Raw genomic sequence first — 24,917 nt, 5'->3', positions numbered from 1 at the left:
GAAGGTATTGCACAAACATTAAGGGCCAGAGAAAGTACAGAAGGTAACGTACAAACATTAAGGGCCAGAGAAAGTGGAGAAGGTAAAGTACAAACATTAAGGGCCAGAGAAAGTGGAGAAGGTAATGCACAAACAATAAGGGCCAGAGAAAGTGGAGAAGGTATTGCACAAACATTAAGGGCCAGAGAAAGTGGAGAAGGTAATGTACAAACATTAAGGGCCAGAGAAAGTGGAGAAGGTAATGTACAAACATTAAGGGCCAGAGAAAGTGGAGAAGGTAATGTACAAACAATAAGGGCCAGAGAAAGTGGAGAAGGTAATGTACAAACATTAAGGGCCAGAGAAAGTGGAGAAGGTAATGTACAAACAATAAGGGCCAGAGAAAGTACAGAAGGTAATGTACAAACATTAAGGGCCAGAGAAAGTGGAGAAGGTAGTGCACAAACATTAAGGGCCAGAGAAAGTGGAGAAGGTAATGTACAAACATTAAGGGCCAGAGAAAGTAAAGAGGGTAATGTACAAACATTAAGGGCCACAGAAAATAGAGAAGGTAATGTACAAACATTAAGGGCCAGAGAAAGTAGAGAAGATACTGTACAAACATTAAGGCCAGAGAAAGTGGAGAAGGTACTGTACAAACACTAAGGGCCAGAGAAAGTAGAGAAGTTAATGTACAAACATTGAGCTTTTAGTTTGCAATCTGTATTAGTTATTTTCATTTGCATCTGCAATTTCCAGTCACTGTGCACAATGGACAACGTTCAGCCCTAAAATGGAAGACTGCAGTATCTGTAAAATTTTCGAAATTGAGATATGCCACCTATTGGGCTCGTGAAACACTGATACACAAATTACTGCAGTTTCAAAATGATTCTTCAGTGCTTTATTTAGGGGGTCCCATTTGCAGTACCTGCAAAATCAGTAGTAAGGCAAGGGAAAACTGCAGTATCTACCATTTTTCTCAGTTTTGTATTTTTGCAGATACTGCAGTCTTCCATTTTTTGCAGATACTAAGGTCTTCCATTTAGGGCAGCATTATTTACAAGTATTGCCCAGTTGACTTTCTTAAAAATCTGGCAAACTTTTTTCAGTAATCACTTCATTTATATGCAAAGCAAATAACCATGATGAACAGTATATCATTCGCCTCACTTTATTCTACACCAAACAAGTCACTCTCCTGCCTACATACCTACAAACCCCACTGTCGATCATGTTAGTATCTTTATATCATACTTACTTTACCAGTACACCATTCACTCTTAAATTTACATACATTAGCACCCTTACTCCACCTGTTTCATCAGTGAACTACTCACTCTCCCGTCTACATACCTTCAGCTCAAATTTCTCACATTCTAACATTTCTATAATTAGCATAATGGCCTCCCACCTCCGAACTAGTCACTCCCCTATCTGCAAACCTCCGCCATCTTTCCCCTCGCATCTGTTTCGACACCAAACCAGTCAAACTCCTGTCCACAATCCCGTGCACATTTACCTAAATCCAACTTGAACACCAAACTAGTCACTCACCAGTTTACATATATTAACGCCCTTGTCACACGTCGACTTCAACATCAACACTCGTCACTCTCCTATCTACAAATAATAATAATAATAATAATAATAATAATAATAATAATAATAATAATAATAATAATAATAATAACCTAATGCCGTTTTCCAGCCCAGACCCGAAGATTGCAAGAAAATAGAGCGGGGAGGGAAGAAGCGCTGGGCTTACCCACGGTTTATAGGGGTCAGGGCAAACAGAGTCAGGGAAAGAATTCCCAAGCTTGGCATTCGAGGAACTAAAATAGACAAGCTGATATTTATGTAACAGGTTATTAAAGCCTTCCTCACAGGCGAACCTCAGAATTTAGGTAATCCTTTTAGTAACGGGGTCATGAGCATATGCCCTCGTAGGGGGGTAGTGCCGACAGTGCACCTCACGTGGTGCACTGTAGGCGTTATTCAAGGTTCTTTACAGCGTGCCCTCGGGCACCCTAGCTGCAACCCCTTTCCTTCCTTTTACAGTACCTCCTTTCATATTCTCTTCCAGTGCAACTGCTTTGAGGTTTTCCTCCTGTTACACCTCTCAAACATCTCTACTCTCAATTTCCGTTTCAGCGCTGAATGACCTCTTAGGTCCCAGTGCTTGGCATTTGGCCTAAATTCTACGTTCAATTCAATTCATAAGTAAATGCGTTTGTATATACATGTAAGCAAATGCGTACAATCTACATTTGCACACGCGCCTTCATATAGGCATCAACAAATGTGCAAACATGTTACACATGTATACACATTTGTGTATAAACGTAAGTCAGTATATACTAACGTTATATGCAAAAGCACTTTTATATGTATATACACATACGGGAATGTATTTTCACATTACCTGTATATACGGGCTTGCATATACCCAGGCGTAAACGTAGAGAAACGTTAGATACGCATACGTGTCTGACTAAACACATGTGCAAATGCCCACTAAACGTCACATACATATGCCCTAAATATGCTCACGTAAGCAAATCCATTACAAAGTTACATTTGCACAAAGGGAAGTACATACTGTACATATGTGCATATGTATAAACAGAACATGTGCACAGGGGATAGTATTTACACATCTGTAAATGTATAGACTAGTTACGTGTACGTACATACATACATACATACATACATACATACATACATACATATATAATTTATATATATATATATATATATATATATATATATATATATATATATATATGCATATACGCAAACGCACTAACAGGTTACATCTACAACCCCGTTTGTACGTACACATATGCAAAATCTACAGACTCATTAAACGCGCACATGTATTCATGAATACGAGTCAGCAAACGTACAGACCAGTCACACATACGTAGTAGCACCTTGCATATGCACAGTTACACACACGTAGGCAACCGTGTGACATTTATGGGATTTAAACGCTACCCCCGGTTAAATCGTCTCCAGAGGCTCTTTATATAACTACGACGAAGTTGACCTGAAGGTGGTCACAATTTACGGGAGCCCCGTCTCGATGCTTCTTCTTCTTCTCTGCCTTGCTTGCAGGAATTCTCTCCCTTGTGCTTTTCGCCTCTTCTGAAACATCACCATCTTGGCTTTTCGGATTTCCCCTTACCCCGAATATCAACCCCCTTTTTCTCTCTCTCTCTCTCTCTCTCTGCTTTCCCCTCATGATCCCTCTCCCCTCTTACTCACTCCCTCCCTCTCTCTCTCTCTCTCTCTCCCTACAGACGCGAGCGGACAAGTGGCGGTAGCGGTAGGGTAGTAGACCCTTCAACTGATCGTCGTCGCGGGTGACACTAATGACGGGAGCTTCTCTCTCTTCGTTCACTCCCCAGCGTCTATCGTTCAACCCCTTCTCTATCTGGCGGTCTAAATTCTATTATCCAAGGAGTCAGCTTCGTATTTTCATACCCCAAAGTCTTCTGAGCGCCTTACTTTCCCCGAGAGAAGAGCCTCGAAGGGAAGGAGTTCTTCCCCGCGCTGCGTTGTTGACGAAGCTTCGCGCCAAAAGCGCGCGTCCGATTCCTGGCGGGAAAGGACGCAGGGGAGGAGAGCGACCCCGCCTAATTAAGGTGTGGAGCGCTCGACATATCCTCTTCACCTCGAGTCACCGGCAGTCTCACAAAAAGATTACACTAAAGACGAGCCCACATTCAAATTATTTTTATACACCGATTTTCCCGAGTTTTTGAGAGGATGTCAGGCGGAGGGGATGCGCGCCGACCCGGCCCAGACGTTTTCGCCGGCCTCCCACATCCTTTCGTACTAATTGGGAGACGACTTCGGGATTTTTTGCGTGCCATTTCGACTCCTTAATGAAATCCTCGGACGCACAATAGACGCGATTCATTAAGCCTCCCGCCGGGTAGGTAGAGCTCATTTCGAGGGAGAACGGCTGAGCAACGCTCCAAAATAAAGGGCCGGGTCGAGAGCGAACGGCGGCGGAAAGAAGCGAAGCATTGTGGCGCGGCCTGAACTTTCGAGAAGAGGCTCCGGCGGGAGAGAGAGAGAGAGAGAGAGAGAGAGAGAGAGAGAGAGAGAGAGAGAGAGAGTTCCCTCAACAAAATTTCTGAGTAAAATGTTCAGCACTTCTCAGGTTAGTTAATGCGGTAATGCGGCGCCCTTAGCTCGGGGGTACCACGTGACTCTTTTGGGGACGAGCGAGGCAGGCCCTTGGAGCGAAGAGCTTTGATAGTGCCTAAGTCCTTTAGGGCCTTCTCGGGTCCTTCATCTAGTGGTCATTAATATATCGTTAATGCAAGGTCTTTTTTTTTTTCCTCTCTCTCTCTCTCTCTCTCTCTCCACTGCTGGCTCCCCGTTCAAGGAATGATAATGCGTATTTTTTACGTTTTGGTGACGTCACTTGATTTAACATTTGTGTCTCTGTCTGTCTGTCTCTCTTACAGACTCTATGCCAGTCTCTGTCTCTCTCTCTCTCTCTCTCTCTCTCTCTCTCTCTCTCTCTCTCTCTCTCTCTCTTACAGACTATGTCAACAGGAATAAACGTCTCTCTCTCTCTCTCTCTCTCTCTCTCTCACAAAAATACCATGTCGGTGGTGATAACAGATATCTCCTCTCTCTCTCTCTAAAATACCATGTCGATGGCGATAACAGATTCTCTCTCTCTCTCTCTCTCTCTCTCAAAAATACAATGTCGGTGGTGATAACAGATATCTATCTCTATCTCTCTCTCTCTCTCAAAAATACAATGTCGGTGGTGATAACAGATATCTATCTCTATCTCTATCTCTCTCTCTCTCTCTCTCTCTCAAAAATACCATGTTGATGGTGATAACAGATTCTCTCTCTCTCTCTCTCTCTCTCTCTCTCTCTCTCTCTCTCTCTCTCTCTCTCTCTCTTCCTTATCTCAAAAAACTGACTAAAATTTTCCCCTTAATTATGACAATTAATTAACAGGAAGGAAGTAACGCATCTGCCCCCGTTACTAAGTAGGCCTAAAAGAGCTGAGAGTAATATAACTCATATGCCAAGTAAGCCTAAAAGCGCCGCCAAGTAATGGAGCTGCCCAATTACTCAGTAGGCCTAAGAACAGCTGAAGGAATGAGCGTATAATCCTGAATAAATGGGTCTGTTGCAAAGGAATTATGTGCAATAGGCTTGCAAGCTTAATATGAAATTAATGATGGTGAACTTGCACCAGACTTTATGTGTCATTTTAAGTATTATTATTATTATTATTATTATTATTATTATTATTATTATTATTATTATTATTATTATTATTATTATCATTCAGAAGATGAACATTTCATTTGGAACAAGCCCACCACAGGGCCACTGACGTGAAATTCGAAATTCAAAGTACCATGAAATTAAAACCAAAGTATATTTTCTTCCAAAGAAATAAAATGTTGAAGTTATTTGAATTTCGATGCATAAGAGTCCGAGACGGGCTAACAAAGCCTTCCAGTCTGGCTGAAAGATGACAGAAAACGGGGTTGATCTTGGGGTAAGGAAATTGTGGATTCGAGAGTTGATAAAGAAGTGAATTCTCTTTCTTTCTCTCTCTCTCTCTCTCTCTCTCTCTCTCTTGGTAAATACTTTTCACGTCTAATTATCAATCACCTCGTAGCCTACTGTAGTTCTACATCAGAACAAAAAATGGGCTGACTTATTAAGCGAAATTCCTTTGGCGTTGCAACTGCAGGGTTCTTGATGCCGGAACGATAAAATTTAAAAAGTTCCTAATTAGGGACGCGTATAACTCATCTTGGGTGGAAGGAGGCGTGGATGTCGCAACCCCATCCCTTGCAAAAAAAAAAAAAAAAAAATCATTGCGACAAAATCAAGGTACAGGCTCTCTCTCTCTCTCTCTCTCTCTCTCTCTCTCTCTCTCTCTCTCTCTCTCTCTCTCTCTCTCTCTCTCTCTTTATATATATATAATTTTTATCATATATATATATATATACATAGATAGAGAGAGAGAGAGAGAATATATATATATATATATATATATATATATATATATATATATATATATATATATATATATATATATATATATATATATATATATATATATATATATATATAGAGAGAGAGAGAGAGAGAGAGAGAAAGAAGAAGAGAGAGAGAGAGAGAGAGAGAGAGAATTTCTGCGTGAATGAGGAAAAACAGAGGAAATGAAGAAATTCCACAGCTTTGTAGTATGGGGGAAAAACCATACGCCGAACTGACCTACCTATCTAGAATTGCTAATAAGGCATCAGTAACTCATTCACAGCGCAAGAAACGGCCGAATATATTGGCAGCAACGACCAACAAGCAGAAATGACAAAAATAACTTTAATAACACAAATAATAACATACTTTACTGTGCACCCACAAATTTAATTTTTTCTGTGTGAAACTGACCTATCCCCCGCAAGTAAATAGTATATACAGTTTAGGCCAGAGGCCGAGCGCTGGAACCTATGAGGTCAGTCTGCGTTGAAACGGAAATTGAGCGTAGAAAGGTTTGAAAGGTGTAACAGGAGGAAAACCTCACAGCTGTACTGTGAATCAATTGTAGAAGAGGGTGGAAAGTAAGATGGAAGAAAGAGAATGTGAACGGAGGTACAGTAAAAGGAATGAAAGGGGGTTGCATCTAGGGGCCGAAGGGACGCTGCAAAGAACCTTAAGTAATGCCTACAGTGCACCGTATGTACAGATGCATATACCGTAAGTTCAGGGGCACTTAAAGTAATTCTTCTGCAGAGATATATCTGAAGAGATCCGTTTAACAAAGTACTTCTTTACGGAAAATTAAATCTGGAGAGGCAACTCTTACAAAGTACATAAAATTCCTCTGAAGAGGCCATTTTTCTTTAGTGTGTTTTTTCAGCAACGATGTACATGAAGAGGCATCTTTTACCTTAAAAGGTGCCATTTACGAAGCACTTCTTCAGTAGGTTCCCCCAAGGCCTTTTTTTTTTTTTTTTTTTGCAAAGTGCTTTTTCAGCAAAGATTTACTTGAAAAAGGAACCTTTTTAAAATGCACCGTTTATAATTTATTTCCTTAGCAGACTCCTATAGAGGTGTTTTTACCAAGCTTTTAGGCAAAGATTCACCCAAAGAAATCCCTTTTAGAATAGAACAGAATAGAATACAGAATTTAGGCCAAAGCCCAAGCGCTTTGACCTATGAGGTCATTCAGCACTGAAAGAGATGACAGTAAGATGGTTGGAAAGGTGTAACAAGAGGAAAACCTCGCTGTTGCGTTATGAAACAATTGTTAGGAGAGAGTGGGGTAGCAAGATGGAGGAAAGAGAATATGAACGGAGGTACAGTAAAAGGAACGAAAGAGGTTGCGGCTACGGGGCCGACGGGACGCTGCAAAGACCTTTAAGTATGCCTGCAGTGAACCACGTGAGGTGCACTGACTGGCACTAACCCCCTACGGGAGAAATCCCTTTTATAAGTACTTATTAAGCAAAGATTTTCCTGAACAGGCACATTTTACAACATCTTTCTTCAACAGATTCCTCTAAAGAAGGTTTTATTTTATAAAAGGACTTTTCCTAAAATGATTCATATAAAAAAATACCTTTTACAAAGTAATTTTAAGCAAAGATTCATTTCAGGAGATCCCTTCTAGGAAGTACTTCTTCAGCAAGATTAATTTATCACCCATTTAAAAGGCGGAATTGAAGTCATTTCAAGCTAGATGGCCAATAAATTTTGGATAATTATCTGAATTATTTTTCCGTCCATTTATGAGGCAGAATTAAAGTCATCTCAAGCTATTTGGCTATTAAAATCGGGATAATTATCTGATTTATTTTTTCGTCTTCAAATAATTCGAGTTCTGTTTGGATTGTGTTCCTCTTGCAAGTTTCCATAATATATAAAGGGCTGAAAACCCACATTTCTTTTGGTTCCAAAAAACTTGAATGAAAAAAAAATACAGACTTTTCAACAGGACCAAAAAGTCAGTGGTATCATAATTAGTATCATAATGGCATAGTCAGTGTTATCATAACGAGTATCATAATGACATATCTCCTTAAGGCATTTCTGTAAAATGTGACCATAATTTTATTAAATTCTAAATACGGTATCGCAAGTATAATCTATCAAGACATGTCTCTACAGTCCTTTTCTAGTCCAGGTCCGAAATAAAACAAGACATGACCAAAACAGTTAACAATCAACATATTTTCTGTTCTATAGCTGGAGTGGACGGGTGACCACACCAAGAAATGCCAGAAGCTGTTGGCACAGAAGTAAGACCCAGAATGCTCGTGAGGTAGAATATGGGTCCACCAACCCAGTGAGGAGAATCCAGCCTTTGTTGATTTAAACCAAGACAGACGTGAGTGATAGATGAACCGTTAAAATTTACGCCTTCAAATTATAATTTAAGAAAGGAGGGGCCTCCACGAGGTAATGTTAACCCCAATAGAGTGGAACCATTCTTGACAATATTCCCTCGTGCGTTCGTGGAGGGTTTAGTAATGAAATATGGCGTGTCTATCCCGTAGACTTTATGAAAGTTTTTCACAAGAGCGCTTTTCAACTTTTAAATTTGTAACTGGAGATTTTGAACAGAATTTTGTTTAGTGAACATTCCATCTAAACAAATGAGTACAAAAGGGCTCTACCTCATACAATGGAATGCATATACCTCATAACGTCGACTTATATGCGAGATACTTGTATCAATTCTCTTCGACTGATTTCAGCTAAAGCCGACGGAAGTGGCAATCGACTGCCCTCATCTGACCTATAACCAGTAAAAGGAAGGGAAATAAGAGGTCAACATTTCACAGCGCTCCTAGGTCGATGGAAAAGACCAATGATCAGCATTAATTAAAAAGATAAACCAGGAAAAATTCCACAGCCTTGCGGTAGACAGAATGGAACTACAGTTATTATTGTATTTTGCACAAAGCAGAAACAATTTCACAGCCAGGACAGAATAATAGTATTCACAGAGTAATAGTTTTCAGTCATGAATGAAACAGTGAAACTTCAGCTTCGAAAAATCAGTACTTTTCAGACAAAGGCAACAGATATCAGTGCCAATGCAACTAAAAGCACGGCCAGGTTCCAGAATCTAGGAGTAGAAGAGGTGGAAAAGGCTCATAGGAAATGGGAACACAGAAGTTAGGAGAGATAATAAACGAAATTATATAAACAGATATAAGGAAGAGAGTTTCCATATTTATATCAGATATAAAATATGTATATTTTCACCAATACATTGACAAGTGACTTTGTATATTAGAACAAGATGAATATTTTGGGAAAACAATCAGTAACTACCAACTATAAAAATGTACAAGATTTCCCTTATAAAAGATACTGAAATATCTACGAATCATTTCATACAGCTGATTTTTCTTTGTCACAGACCTTGACAACAAATTGCTGCCAAAATCGTTTTAAAAAATCAAAGCTCTGATTTTTATCTAGCACTGGTGAAACTTTATACGTTTACATTTCCAAAGCATAAACTTAAGTCTACTCAGTCTAACTTGGACATATCATTGGCCTAAAATATTCAAGAAGTGTAACACATGTAGTGCACTATAGCCTAACATATGGATATTAGTCAAACATATCACGGACACATGACAGCCCCAAAGTTCAGTAGTGTTGTAGCTAACCTAACCTACCACAGAGGAACATGAACTACCTTGGCACATAAGCGTTGTAGTCCAACATGATTCTTGGCCACTGCTGACAATCAATCTACAGGGGAACTGTAGCCTCACCTGACAGAAGAGTTCCACAAAAACTACCCAGTCACTGAGGGTATCTTTTATCCAGTCACTGAGGGTATCTTTTGTTCAGTCACTGAGGGTATCTTTTATCTAGTCACTGAGGGTATCTTTTATCCAGCCACTGAGGGTATCTTTAAAAAATCTGTCATGATGCCACTGCCTGACCAATTACAGTTCTCTGTTCAAGAGTCTGACAGGTTACTGAGTACTGAGCCTAACATGTCACAGAAGCCTTCAGCTGAGGTACTGAATTGAACTGACTACAGAATTTAGGCTCCAGGCCAAGCACTGGGACCTATGAGGTCATTCAGCGCTGAAATGTAAATTGCCAGTAAAAGGTTTGAAAGGTGTAACAAGAGGAAAACTTTGCAGTTGCACTATGAATTAATTGTGAGGAGAGGGTGGAAAGTAAGATGAAGAGAGAGAATATGAACGGATGTACAGTAAAAGGAACAAAAGGGATTGCAGTTAGGGGCCGAAGGCACGCTGCAAAGAACCTTAAGTCATGCCTACCGTGCACCGCATGAGGTGACTGACGGCTCTACCACCCTACGGGGTTACACACAAAGAAGTAATCAAGGGAATAATTCGTTCCTAAAATATATCATGCAATATAGCCCCAGTACTGCTTTTCAATAGAGCCATGTGTGACTAATTTTCGTGTGATAAGTTTATTACCTTAAACATAATCGGCGTATCTACTCTTCTGACTAGGTGACAGTCATAACCCTTATTTAAAATGGCATAGTTAAATACGCCGGTTTTTAGCGACCAAAGGCGACCTTAGTAAAAAGCAAGGAAACTGACTGACTTCCTCTTTTAACTATCTTATTGGTCTATCAGAGAAATGTCAGTTTCTTGTTAAATCTCGCCAATTTTTCTTCCATTCCTCATTTTATTATTATTATTATTATTATTATTATTATTATTATTATTATTATTATTATTAATCCCTCCTGCGGTTTCAATATCCCTTAAAGCCGCAACAATAAAACTTAAGACTGTGTGCTGCTAATCAATGTAGCCTATTCTTACAGCCGTAACATCATCCTATTTTTCCGCCCCTTCCATTCGTCACCTGATACTTTACATATCCATCTAACACATTAGACATTTCCTTAATATATTCATCGATTTTCCTTCTTTTTCTCTTTCTTTTCGGACAAAGTCCCGAACGGGGAAGAAATCCCCTGACCACAAACGCCAGGCAGAGACAATAGCCAATATCGGCGTCTATCTCCCTGATTCGCATTTTGCGCGCCAATCTACAGGGGGAATTGCGTTTAAGACACCAATCAAAAAGAAAATGACACCATCGGCAACCAATCACGGGGCTCGTTACAAATATGCCCTTTCGGGCGGGAAATCGTGGAATACAAGGCACGACAACACACTGTTTCTTTGTCGTTTTGTTTGTGTTGCGGAGTTTGTGCGTTTGTTGCCTAGAGTATTTTTTGTTTGATATTTTAAATGGACGGAGACAGTCTAATGTTTTATACTTAAAAGTTAAGTATATTAATACATTGTATATTAATACATTTTTCTATCTGTCGTTCCATCTATGCTGGACTTCGTTTTGTACAAATTTCATATCTTTAACGATTCTTAACCCAAGTAACACCCGTCATTTGACCCAAGAGCGCTTTGGTTAGCTTTGATAATACAGATCAGAATTCTTTTCTTTTACTTAAGGTACGTCGTTATACAACGACCAATCACAGTCGACTTACCATCAATGCTCGAGCAAGTGAGGGGAGACTAGAACTCACTTGACCACTAGAAAGTTTCGTTCCAGCTATGATCAGACTGTGGATTGAACCAAATCAAGTTGCTGAGGTTCAAGTAATGGATTGGTTTTCACACAGATAACTTATTAATACATGTCCATGAAGCTTTGTTCCAGCTGCGACAGGCAATGGAATGCAAACCCTGAACAAATGGAAAGATTTTCTTCATCTTGATTTACAAGAGTCAGTTTGCTTGTTTACTCCACGGAATGGTAAAAAGAGAGAGAGAGAGAGAGAGAGAGAGAGAGAGAGAGAGAGAGAGAGAGAGAGAGAGAGAGGAAAATCACGAATTAAGGATTAAAACTAATACAAAACGATAAGAGAAATTAGTTTACAAAGATCAGTTACAAAGAAAGTACTCCAACATGACCTGGCCCCCGAGAGAGAGAGAGAGAGAGAGAGAGAGAGAGAGAGAGAGAGAGAGAGAGAGAGAGAGAGAGAGAGAGAGAGAGAGAGAATTGATTGAAAATGCAAATCGGAGCCTCGCTTCAAACCAAGTGGAACAATTGAAAATTATCCTCAATTGAAAACCATTTCGTCTGAGGCTTCCCGCGCTCTCGAATATTTCTCTCCCCTCCCCCCCTCCCCAAAAGGACCTACCCCACAACCCTACCACCCTAGCCGACGTACCCCTCCTTCCCCCTAACCACACCCCTCCCCAACACACACACATACACACACAAGCCACAACGGCCAACAACGTTTGCCAAACTTCCCGCTGATTATCGTCCTTTGTCAGATGGCATCGTCTCCATGTCCGCGTCTAAATCGCCCTCTAAATCGTTCGCTTTTCCCAGATGCTTTCGCTTTCGCTGAGAGAGAGAGAGAGAGAGAGAGAGAGAGAGAGAGAGAGAGAGAGAGAGAGAGAGAGAGTTATTTTCGCTCCGGATTCTTCGTGATACTCGCAATTTACATAGATCGAAAACGGGAAGTTTGGCGGCGCGAGAAAGCGATGGAGAGAGAGAGAGAGAGAGAGAGAGAGAGAGAGAGAGAGAGAGAGAGAGAGAAGAGTTTGCAATATGTTTGAAAATGGGTGTGGTTTGAATCTGGTCATTATGCAGATCGGGGAGAAAATGGGGTGGGGGGAAAAGATGGGTTGGTAAACTGACTTGGCGATGGGAAATGGCGTTTATAGCGGGCGCCCAGAATCCGGATGGATAAACGTGGATTGTATAGACCCAGAGATATTTATGTAAATATAGACAGATGGAAAATCGATTCTATATTTCGCTCTCTTTTTCTCGACGACCTTATTCATTGTGACGCTAATTTTTTTATATATATATTTGCCCAGTAATAGCGCAGGCCTGAAGACAAGAAGACTGGAAAACGAGATAGATTTACGTAAATATAGCTATATACATAATCGATCCTATATTTCGCTCTCTTTTTCTCGACGACCTTATTTATTGTGACGCCAATTCTTTTATATATATATTTGTCTGAAGACAACAAGAAAGGGACGTGAGAGAATTCCAAGGCTTGGTAGAAGTGGGAACGAAATGTCTATTCACTTTAGTTTTCTATTAGTTTTTTCTTGTTATAATCTCAGTATGGTTGCATTTCACATTTAAGCGAGCGCGCGCGCGCGTGTGTGTATGTCTCGACTACTTTGTGCAAGCAAACACAACCTCTTTTATTAAACATATCTTGACAATCATTACATATATATGCGTACTTAAGATGTTTGTTACCTCTTATACTAACATTAATATTATATATATATATATATATATATATATATATATATATATGTGTGTGTGTGTGTGTGTGTGTGTGTGTGTTTAATTCTTGGCTTTTTCCTCAGATTAGAGTCCAACAAGAGACAGAATTTCGCTGCTAACCCCATAAACTTCCTTACCCTCGGTGAAACCCAGCAAAGTCGACCACCTACCAGGTACTTAATACCCTACCTACGCTCAAGGTAGAACAAAGAGATTTAATGTTAACTAAAGCCCTCCATCCCCCTCGGAAATTGAACAAAGAAAGTTTCTTAACCGCTGGACCACGACTACACACACACACACACACACTATCATTCTAATTGCATATCGGTGTTTTGAATCTCTTTGTAGCTTTTCTAAACTGGTGAAATTTATAATGATTAGAAAAAGTAGTTCTTGAGTTTGGCTCTGTTGAATTAATAACCAACAAATTACAATTACTGAGGGAAAGTTTAGCCGTTGTCAACCTAATTTTCAAAACTTCCTTCTTCTCCCAGGCAAGCTCGTAACGCCAGAGTCAGTGCAACTTCACGCTTGTATTCTGCAGAGATTAGCAACACCAGAGTTTCTCAGTCTGGTTCCATGTCTGTTTCCATCGACTATCAAGCCACGGAATTCTCTTACTACTTCCGTTCTCCCTGAATGCTGTAATGCTCTGCAATGCATGCGATTATTTCCACAAATTGCAATAAATACTCCCCATTCCAATCATTTTCTTTTAACAGTAAATAGGAGCATGGAAATGCCCTGCCATCGGCCTCTTTCTAGAAAATAACTTCGCTTGAAGGCGAAATACTTATTCACCAAAATTAGAAAAATAAAAAAATTACAAAAAACTTGAAAATTAATACCGATACGAGCTCCTGTATATACAGAGAAGGTTTAAGAGTACCGAATCTTGGAAGAAACGAATAGGCACGAATAGGAAAGGGCTCCAGGTAAAGAAAAGGCCTGTGGAACACGTGGGAATGTTTGAAGCCACGGAGGAAAACTGAAACAGTTGAGATACTAAGTACTTTCGTCTTATCACCAAGGTCACAGCAACTAAAGATATACAGAGACAAGGGTATATAATATGGTGGGTAGAAGTGCTAAGGAAATACAAAAAGGTTGGAGGTCACAGAACAGTCAACGGATTAACATCGAAATCTACCTATTGGTAATCCTCTTTAATCTGTATTTCAAATCCTTCTAGAACATATGTTTCTTTACAGGGTCAAAAGAAAACAATCCTTGGCTTAAATTTAGCTTGTTCTCCCAGGTCAACTGAATCATAACGGATTCCAACGAGTTCCTGGAATTAGTTTTATTACTTCATAATATTACATTGCTTTGTGTCCAATTTATTCTGTGGGATCTTTTCACTTACACGCAAAAATAGGGCATTATTAGTCTGACCTGTTCTTACTGAACATTTGTTGTTTTAATCTGGTATTTAATTCTTTACTAGTCTGACCTAAGTAGCAATCCATAAAATAACTTTGCAGACAATATTGCTATCTTTTTTGGGGGCTATTTTTTATAAGCATGTTTTTGATATTAGTATGTGTGAAGGATATATTTTTATCAACCATTTTAAAAAAGGTTTTACAGCTTCAAATCCCATAAAATGTGGCAAACAAAGGGTGTTTGATGACACTTCTTTTTTTTCTTTCCGATTTTTCATGGGTCTTTATATAGCTTTATTGTAACAAATATCCATAAATGTGGGTTGGATAGCATAGATCTCTTCCTATTTTTCTGATGTTTTTGAATTCTTGATCTAAAAACTCAGGACTGACTAATCGCAAGACTCAATGAAACACTGATGTAAAAACTAAAATTTTGTTATTTATTTGATGCCCTGAATAATAGTGAACTTATGTCAAATTATCTGTGTTTTTCATATAAATACTAAATTTACAATTAAAAGGTTCCCTTATAATATAAGTTTCCACAAAAGGTAAACATTCCAAAAAAGGTAAATTTAACAGATGGGACTGGATCAACTAGTTGAGCCAATATGTTATTTTGAAGGAAAATGGAAAATCTTGGGGATGTAAAGGCGTTCAAAAAATTTCACATATAAATTTGAAAGAAAGGTGAAAGTGGGTTTCCCACTGTCATACCAAATTTTTTTTTTTTTTAATTCCCTGCTGAAAATAAATTTACCATCACATATGCATTTTCTTATTAATTCTACGACCTGGCTAATTGTTAATGGCAAATAAAGTTTACCCACCATATATATAGGCCCCTGTCTCTAAACATCTTTAGTTGCTGTGACCATGTCTTGGCAATAAGACGAAAGTACTTAGCGTCTCAATTGTTCCACTTTCCTTCGTGGCTGTAACTTTGTTCGTATAATCATCATCATGCTTTTACCTTTTCGTGATTTAAAATCAAACTTATATAAATAAATATATATATACAGGTCGAACCCAGGTCTTTCAACTGAAATGCAAATGCGCTACCAACTGACCCACACAGGTCAGTTGATAGCGCCAATGCCTTTCAATTGAAAGACCTGGGTTCGATCCGGATGTGAGTCAGAAATTTATTTCTGTTACACACGTGATTGGGTGTTGATTACATCAGGTGTATATATATATATATGTGTGTGTGTGTGTGTACATATATCAGGATTGCAAGGAACAGAAACATTAAAGCACCGACTCTAAGGAGAAAAGGAACAGAGTAAAAAAAAAAAAAACTAACAGAGCGCATAACAAGCACTGGAATAAAACTACTAGAAAACTTAACACTTCAGTCCTACTCAATCTCACCCCCTCCTTCCCTCCCACACCCTACCCCCCTCCCACCATTATATTTTGCAATACACTCGAGGCGGTCCTCCAAAACTTACGCCACTTGAGAGTAAGTCGCCGGCGGTACTTGACGTCCTTAAGGAGTGGCGTTTTGAGTTCGGAAATGTCACTGGGAAAATACTGACGAAATCTAACAGTTTGGAATATTTGGTATGTCCGAGTCCAGACTTCCACAACAGGCATCGTGTCCTTAATACCTGACCTGACTTGCTGCCATTGGGCAAACATCGTGCTGGCATAAAGCCCCGGGGTAATCTAATCCACATCTAAATTAAAAAGCATCAAAAATAAAGATCAATAGCTATCTATCTACCTAAATGTATTTATACATACATATATACATACATATATATATGTATATAATATATATACACATATATATGTATATATACATACATACAACATACATACATATATATATATATATGTATGTATACCGGTATATACATAAGGTATACATATAGATATATGACTAAATATGGAATAAATCTATGTGAGTTTACTGGTTCTAGAAACGCCGATAGACGAGTTCCCAAAAGTGGGTTGAAGGACGAGGTTCAAAAAGTCGGTATTTCTGCAGAATGCGTGAGCTCTACAGTTTAGAACTGCACTGTTCTTTATACAACATTAAGAAACTATAACAACGTTGGAGTAGGAACTTCAAGAACCAAAATTGCAGAGCTCTAAAATTCAAAGCTTGAGGACTCTAAAATCCTAAATTTGACTCTAACAGCCAATTTTTGGGTGGTGAAGCGCCAAAACTGGGTACTTTTCAACTGCAAAAATTTTGAGGGCCGAATAGGCAAAATTACCTGTACTAATCAGGCAAAATTGTAAGATTACAATGATCCTAAATAAAACCTGAGGTTCTGAATTAAATCTGAGAGTATTGAACCGAAAACTGTAAGAAATGAGAGCCAAATTTGTGAAACTTCGCCAGCCAAAATCTAGGGGTTCAAATAAAAAAAAAAAAAAAAACTAAGAAATTCAAAGAACCTTCACTATGAGGTTCTCAAAGCTAAAACTGAAGAACTGCAGGAACCGTAAATGTTGGGCTTTGTGAACCAAAATTGAGGGACTCTGCGGAATAGAACTGTAAGGTTCTAAACTCGAAATTACTGAACTGCTGATCGAAATTATTTGGTTTTCAAACCGTAATTTCCAAAACATCCAAAAAAAATTAAAAAATCCCACAAGTGTGAGGATTCTGAAACCTATACAGAAGAACCTAAGAAACCCAAAAAAAAACCAAAACTATATCATTATTATTTATTATTTCAGTAGATGAAACCTATTCACATGGAACAAGCACACCACAGGGGCCACTGACTTGAAATTCAAGCTTCCAAAGAATAATGTTGGTTTCAACCTCCCACCGCAGCAGACCCCACACTGCAGCAGTAACTGATCATGATACAGAGCCAGTGATTCTTCATCGCCCTGGGGGAGACGCGAACCCGCCACATCTGAATGGCATGCCACGGCACTAACCACTAAACCAGCGGGCCAGCTTAAATGCCCAAAACCAATAAAAAACAAGTAAAAATTGCGCCGAAGTTTCTTCGACGCAGGCGTTTTCTGAACAGCAGGTACAGCGTATAATCAAGGCCACCGAAAATACATCTATCTTTCGGCGGTCTCGGTATAATGCTGTATGAGCCGCGGCCAATCAAACTTCAACCACGCCCCGGTGGTGGCATGTCCTATATCGTTGCCAAAAGCACCATTATGGCTAACTTTAACCTTAAAAAAAATAAAACTACTGAGGCTAGAGGGCTGCAATTTGGTATGTTTGAGGAATGGAGGGTGGATGATCAACATACCAATTTGCAGCCCTCTAGCCTCAAAAGTTTTCAAGATCTGAGGGCGGACAGAACAAAGTGCGGACAGAATAAAGTGCGGACGGACAGACAAACCCGGCTCAATAGTTTTCTTTTACAGAAAACTAGAAGTGTAAAACAGGCAAAAAATTCTGACAAAGTTCATAAATTCATTGAAATTATATCAAGTAGGTCTGCCCCAACCTTTTCTCCGCGTTGTAATTTATTATCTCTCTGTCCCTCCTGAACTACCTCTACTCTTTTTGCTTATTCGGTTATCTTTTGCATCTACTTTTATTTTTTTTTCTTATTCCTCATATTTTATATTTGTAAACGCCGGACTGACCTGACTTGGCCTAACCTTAACACTGGCTGCTTAAGCACATGTATACGCAGCTGACTGGTGCCCAATTATCCTTAATAGACATTGGATAATCTTAGACATCCTTTGTTTAACTGCAGCCACTAGCGGATACAGAGAAATTTCATGTGGGCACCAATTTTCATGTTATACATATACATATATACATGCATATTTCTTTAATAATAAAAAAAAATTTCCCATTTTTATATTTATTTGTTATTATCTAAAACTTCAATATTATTATTTTACCACCAGGTGCGCCGCCCCCCCCCCTGGATCCGCTAGTGACAGTACCTGTTACGAGTTTATTTCTAGGCCTGACCTGATTACGTCAAGAGAATGACAACAGGGAATGCTGCAAACAGTGCGCCTTTGAAAAGCGCACTGTGATTGACTGATTGATTATAGAATTTAGGCCAAAGGCCAAGCACTGGGACCTATGAGGTCATAATTCAGCGGTGAAACGGAAACTGACACAAAAAGGTTTTAAAGGTGTAACAGGAGGAAAACCTCAAAGCAGTTGCACTATGAAACAATTGTTAGGAGAGGGTTGAAGAAAGTAAGTTGGAAGACAGAGAATATGAAAGGAGGTACAGTAAAAGGAACGAAAGCTGTTGCAGATAGGGGCCTAAGGAAGGAACGCTGCAAAGAACCTCAAGTAATGCCTACAGTGCACCTCTGACGGCACTACCCCCCTACGGGTGAGGGTTCCTTTGTGTATATGAGATCTACGTGTTAACATTCAATTTTCATCAAGTAACAAGATCCATAAAAACCTAGAAAGTTGATTCGCCTAATTTGCTGTAACACTTTGGACCCGTTCTGTTCATCAGCAATTCTCTCATTTTGACCTCAGCAGTGGGTGGCATCGAAGATGGAAAAGGCATGAGCCTAGCAACCCCATCCCAGATTTGCTGAGGAAATACTTATATTATTCTAGAACGTCTGAAATATATATATATATATATATAATATATATATATATATATATATATATATATATATATATATATATATATATATATATTTTTTTTTTTTTTCTTCTAGAAAGTCTAAGTTTAAAGTTTTCCTCTCCGATTCTCAGTACATGACCAAACCATCTGATACATTTCCATCCCATGCTATATACAGACTAGGTATACACATATAATTACATTACATATAAATAAATAATTACGAAAATAATAAAAAATATATATATTACCCAAAGTAAATAGTTATAAAAACCTATTCAAATAACCTCTCCAGGTTATTTTTGTCCTCGCTCGCACACCAAAAAAGAATAACATTTCTTTGTATCGAGAAAGGAAAAAAAAAAATAGCCTCCACACAGTTTTGAATCGTATTAAACCTCCCTCTTCCAGTGTCTCTTTTTCAATGCATAAAAGATTAGAGAAAGAAATGCGGGTAAAATGAGAGGAAAAAGTGTGAAAAAGAGGTGCGGTGTGCAGGGGGAGAGGGGGAGGGGGAAAAGGGGGCTTTTGAATGGAGAGAGAGAGAGAGAGAGAGAGAGAGAGAGAGAGGAAGTGGAAGGGATGAGGGGAGGGGGCACAAGAAGTCGGTCTATTGCTAGTGGTCGGAGCAACATTGGTCTAAACATGATAAAGAGGTTCATTAGTAGACCGTTTAATTACACGGTGGCTCTCTCACTCTCTCTATCTGTCTCCTCTCACTCGCTCTCTCCATCTTTCTCCCACCCTCTCTCTCTCTCTCTCTCTCTCTCTCTTCTCCCTCCCTACACAACCTTAGCACGACGGGCGTGAGTGCGTTTAAACACCGGCCGAGCGCCTGATAAAGAAATCATTCCGCTCAGCCGCCATAATGAGTTTGAAAATCACAAGGCTACGCGGGGAGGGGGAAGGGAGGGGGGGTGTGGAAAGTCTGCTTGTAATAAACAGCTCTCGTTAGCTGCCATTCACAATTTTCCGTCCAAAGACGCACAATTACTCCCCGCTACCGCTGCTCCGACCTTCCAATTACGGCGTGATCAACTTCGTATATCCTACGCTATAAAATTCGAGTTTGGGCGGCATATTGAATGAAAACATCGCGAGGTTCTGGGTGGGGGGGCCCCTCGGAGGTAGGGGATGACACCCATATGGCAACACTGCCGCTAGTTAGCAGCTGGCCAATCAGAGGGCGTTATCGATTCGGCCGGAGCCAATCGGAAGGCGTTTCGCCCACCTTTCACCGCCTGGGGGCGTTGCCCGCTGCGGCTCGCTCCTTCGGATTTGGACGTTTTTCGTCTTGTGAGCGATGATGTTTGTCTGCTGTCTACCCGCGTCTTCTCGGCAAATACTTATTACGGAAAACAATATAAAATTCGGCGTAATTCTACACCGTATTCATTACAAAAACGTGCACGCGCCGGAAATGCCGCCTCGGAATGACGGCAAACCGGGAGACGAAGCGGCAAGAAACGCGAGCGAAGGCCAGCGGGAAAGCGCTCCCCTCGGTGATATCGGTTATCCGCGGGGAGGGAGGAGGCACTTGCCTAATGGCATCATTTTCTGCGCCAATTTGCTCACAATTTGAATAGAAATTAAGTGTTTACGCACCCGCATCCGAATCTTCGGGGGCTCTTACGTCACCACTTTGCCGCGACCAATCAGAACCCCGGTAGATGCGCGGCGGACCAATCAGCGGCCGTCGCTTCCTGAAAAGGCAAGATTCGCGGTAATATACATTGAATTGTTGGTGTTATCGCCGACATTTGACGTGGAGATTGATATTGCTCTGTCGTAAACAACGAGGGCGCCCCGGCAAGACATTCCGACGACACACCTCCTGCGACGGGTGAAGGAAGGAAGCGAGGAGATAAGGGCGGCAGTTCTCCTGGCCGCAGTCTCCCGAAGGTTGACGAAGGGCGCTGCTTCACACGCCGAAGGTCAGGAAATGAAGTGGCTGTGGTCGTCGGGTGTTGCCGAGTGTAATTAGGTGTCCGTTCAACCCGAGTGTAATTTCATTTCGGTGTAATTAAGTGGGCGGGATCCCTCCATCGTGGATAATCATTACCATGTTTGAAAAGACTTCAATGTTGACATTTGATTAATAAAATAGTGTAAAAATGTAAGTGGATTACCAAATATTTTCCGAAAATGGAAAACTTCAATTTCTGTGCGCTTCAATGACAATGACCATGAGTTTTGTAACGCCAGAGAGGATTAAGTTAGGAGATTTTTTCACGAACAAAAACTAGCATTAGTTTAACAGGAAGCTGTATACAGAAAGGAGATAAATATTAATAAAATTATTCATTTTAATGAATAAAATTTCTTGACTAAACTGAAAATTTACACAAAAATATATGACTCAAAAACCAGTTAAAATAATCAAGGAGTTAGGAATCAAAGACTCGAAAAGTCAAGGACTCGGAAAACAGGACGTCGAAAATCGCAGTGGATACCAAGGACTCGAGAAACCGGGTGAAAATAACCGCTGTCGGGAATCAAGGACTCGGAAATCCATGAATCGAGTACCTAGAAATCAAGGATCGTAAAACCAAGGATTCGCAAAAAAAAAAAAAAAAAAAAAAAAAAAAAAAATGACAGCTATAAATCAGCGATTATAAACCCAATAATTTGCACAGTTTTGAATAACAAAAACAATGACTCCCAAACTATTCCTGTGACATCAAGGTTTGAAGTCCAAGAGTCGCCAGAAAATAAAACAAATAAAAAATAAAACAAAGACTGACACAAAGGACCCCGACCGGAAATACCTCCCACCAACCGCTCCCCCTCCCCCCCTCCCCACAACCCCAAAGTTCCGCCCCAAAACCACGATGAGCGGAAACAAATCCTTCCTCATCAGGGACCTCTTGGGCGACGTCCTTGGGGGTCCTGCAGGAGCCAGGCTGGCCCAGCTGGCCCAGGAGAGATGCAGCAAGATGTCCCCTTCTTCACCCACCCTCCTGACGAAGGACGCCGAAGGGAACATCCAGAAAGAGCCTCCTCCCGCGGGAAGAATGACTTCGCCGGCGCCGTCGGCGTCTTCCTCGCCTTCGGGATTCCTCGGAGACGAGAAGGAGGAGGAGAGGAGAAGACACGGACAGGAGGAAGGTGAGAAGTCATGCCTCAATTTTTTTTCTAGTAACTATTCCATTAAGATTTGTTATTATTATTATTATTATTATTATTATTATTATTATTTTGCTGTTGTTGTTGTTATATCATATCGTCAACACCTATTGTTGTTATTGTTACTGCTGTATTTTTAATGCTTCTGTTGTACTTATTATTCTTGATGCAACTGTTTGCATAATAATTTTTAATAACACCGCAAATGTCATGTCAATGAATACGCCTGAATTTGTCGCTGACTGAGATTAACTAATGCAAATACAGATTAAAAGAATCATTATGTGTCATTTAAGTATACATAAAGATTTAAAAGCAAAACAGTAATAATAAATAAGGCGGCGAAAGAACATTAATATTTCTTGCAACCAACACGGACATTTCTTATATTCAAATTTACATGATTTCTTTATATTAACGATCATGTACAAATATTTGTGTGTGTGTGTGTGTGTGTGAGTGTGTGTGAACGAGCGCGCGTACGCACGCACATATAATTTTGTTCATCACAAAGAAAAAACAATTTATCGTTATTTCGCCTGAAAATTTGTCATGGGAAAAACGATAATTTGACCGACCATATCTTTCGCAAATTGAAGAGAATAATTAGTAATTATTAATTACACTCTTGTTTTTAGAAATATCAATGTGGAAATATCAACAAATAATGCAAAGTCAATTTAACAATAGGCCTAACAATATCGAATAATTATGATCTAAATAGTTTCGTCAGTGACTAGTTGAGATAGTCGCTGGTGTTTTACGAAATTAAATTAAATGTTAAATATTTTTATACATCATAATCGGTAGTAGTAGTAGTAGTAGTAGTAGTAGTAGTAGTAGTAGTAGTAGTAGTAGTAGTATTTAAATTTACACATTCATATGGTACCAACCAAATACGTCATTCCACGGATTAGAACATCATCGATATACTCCAACCCACACAGTGAAATTGATTGAGCGTTATCATCCTTGATAAAATTCTAGATTTATTGGTTTATATGCTAATTCATTTTCGTAAAGTAATATATTTTTGTTCATTATTGTACAATTTTGACGGATGATTTATGAAAACACACATATGCACATGTAAATACATATTTACACATATATGGTATATATATACATACATATCGTACACACACACACACACACACACACACACACACATATATATATATATATATATATATATATATATATATATATATATATATATATATATATATATATATATATATATATATATATATAATATAAATGAAACAAAAGACGCCAAAGCTGTCGAGTTGAACGTAGAAGTGGTGAAAGGATGAGTCACTGTTTTCAGGTGGTACGGTCATGTGGAAAAAATGTAAAAAATCAGAACTGTAAGGCAGAAGGAGAGAAAGATTAAGCAGCAGCTGCGTAAAAGTTGGTAAAAAGGTACTGAAAAGGAATGCCTTGATATCCAGGAAGCTCATGAGTGCATGCAGAATAGGGGTGAATGGTGTAGAATAGGATATAGAATTTAGGCCAAAGGCCAGGCGCTGGGACCTATGAGGTCATTCAGCGCTGAAAGGGAAACTGACGGTAAGAAGGTTTGAAAAGTGTAACAAGAGGAAAACCTCCCAGTTCCACTTTGAAACAAATGTTAGAGAGGGTGGAAAGTCAGGTGGAAGGAAGAGAACATGAACGGACGTACAGTAAAAGGAAAGAAAGAAGTTGTATCTAGGGGCCGAAGGGCTGCTGCAAAGACTCTTAAGTAATGCCTACTGTGTGTGAATGGTGTAGTGTGTGTGAGGGGAGATAGATGTACTGCTGATGAGTTAATGTTGCGGAAGACTTGTTGCACAGGGACTGTTTTTTTTTTTCTGGGGCCAACCGCCCCTCACACAGCGAGTGACCAGAGTTCAATCCCACAAAGGGGAAATGAATTAACTGTTGCGACTTTGTTAATCTAATGAATTAATTATATACCTGGTGGTTAGTCGACTGAGGTGTATCGCAACCGGAATCTAAAATGGCATGTGGCAATCTAGGTTAGCTGGTCCGAGTCCACAGGTCCACACCAGGTCTATCATTCAACTTAACATCTTATTACACTTACTGGCAGTCATTAGGCAAGAGGCGTAGCGTACTGGCATAAGGCCAGCTCAATCTAAACGAACCTAATACAAAAAGAATGATTGAAAATCGGAAATTTCAAAATATGCATAGAAACACACACACACACACACACACACACACATATATACATATATATATATATATATATATATATATATATATATATATATATATATATATATATATATATATATATATGTATGTATATATATACATACATATATAAATATATATATATATATATATATATATATATATATATATATATATATATATATATATATATTAATCTGACTGACACTTGATTTATATATCACATTTTACCAGAGAGAAATTAAAAATTTGGTGTAAATCGTGACCGGTTTCGTCTTCATAACCAGGACATCTTTCAGAGGACTGATACGGAGCGGTGGAAATTTAAAACATATTCTAGTTGGACAGT

At 39.4% G+C, this 24,917-nt stretch overlaps 1 protein-coding gene across 1 annotated transcript in view; it reads left to right on the top strand.

Annotated features, from left to right (window-relative positions):
• The first annotated feature begins 20,144 nt into the window (after positions 1–20,144).
• Positions 20,145–24,917, top strand: part of LOC136829746 (barH-like 1 homeobox protein) — a 50,461-nt gene continuing 45,688 nt past the window's right edge. The window contains exon 1 of the mRNA XM_067088575.1: positions 20,145–22,348. Coding sequence (XP_066944676.1) covers positions 22,072–22,348 — 277 coding nt within the window. The 5' untranslated portion in view covers positions 20,145–22,071. The remainder of the gene's footprint in view (positions 22,349–24,917) is intronic.

This window comes from Macrobrachium rosenbergii, chromosome 45 (genome assembly GCF_040412425.1).
Source record: "Macrobrachium rosenbergii isolate ZJJX-2024 chromosome 45, ASM4041242v1, whole genome shotgun sequence".
In the NCBI taxonomy this organism is placed as follows: domain Eukaryota; kingdom Metazoa; phylum Arthropoda; class Malacostraca; order Decapoda; family Palaemonidae; genus Macrobrachium; species Macrobrachium rosenbergii.
Note: the sequence above shows the minus strand (reverse complement) of the source record. Positions and strands in the feature narration are given on the sequence as shown.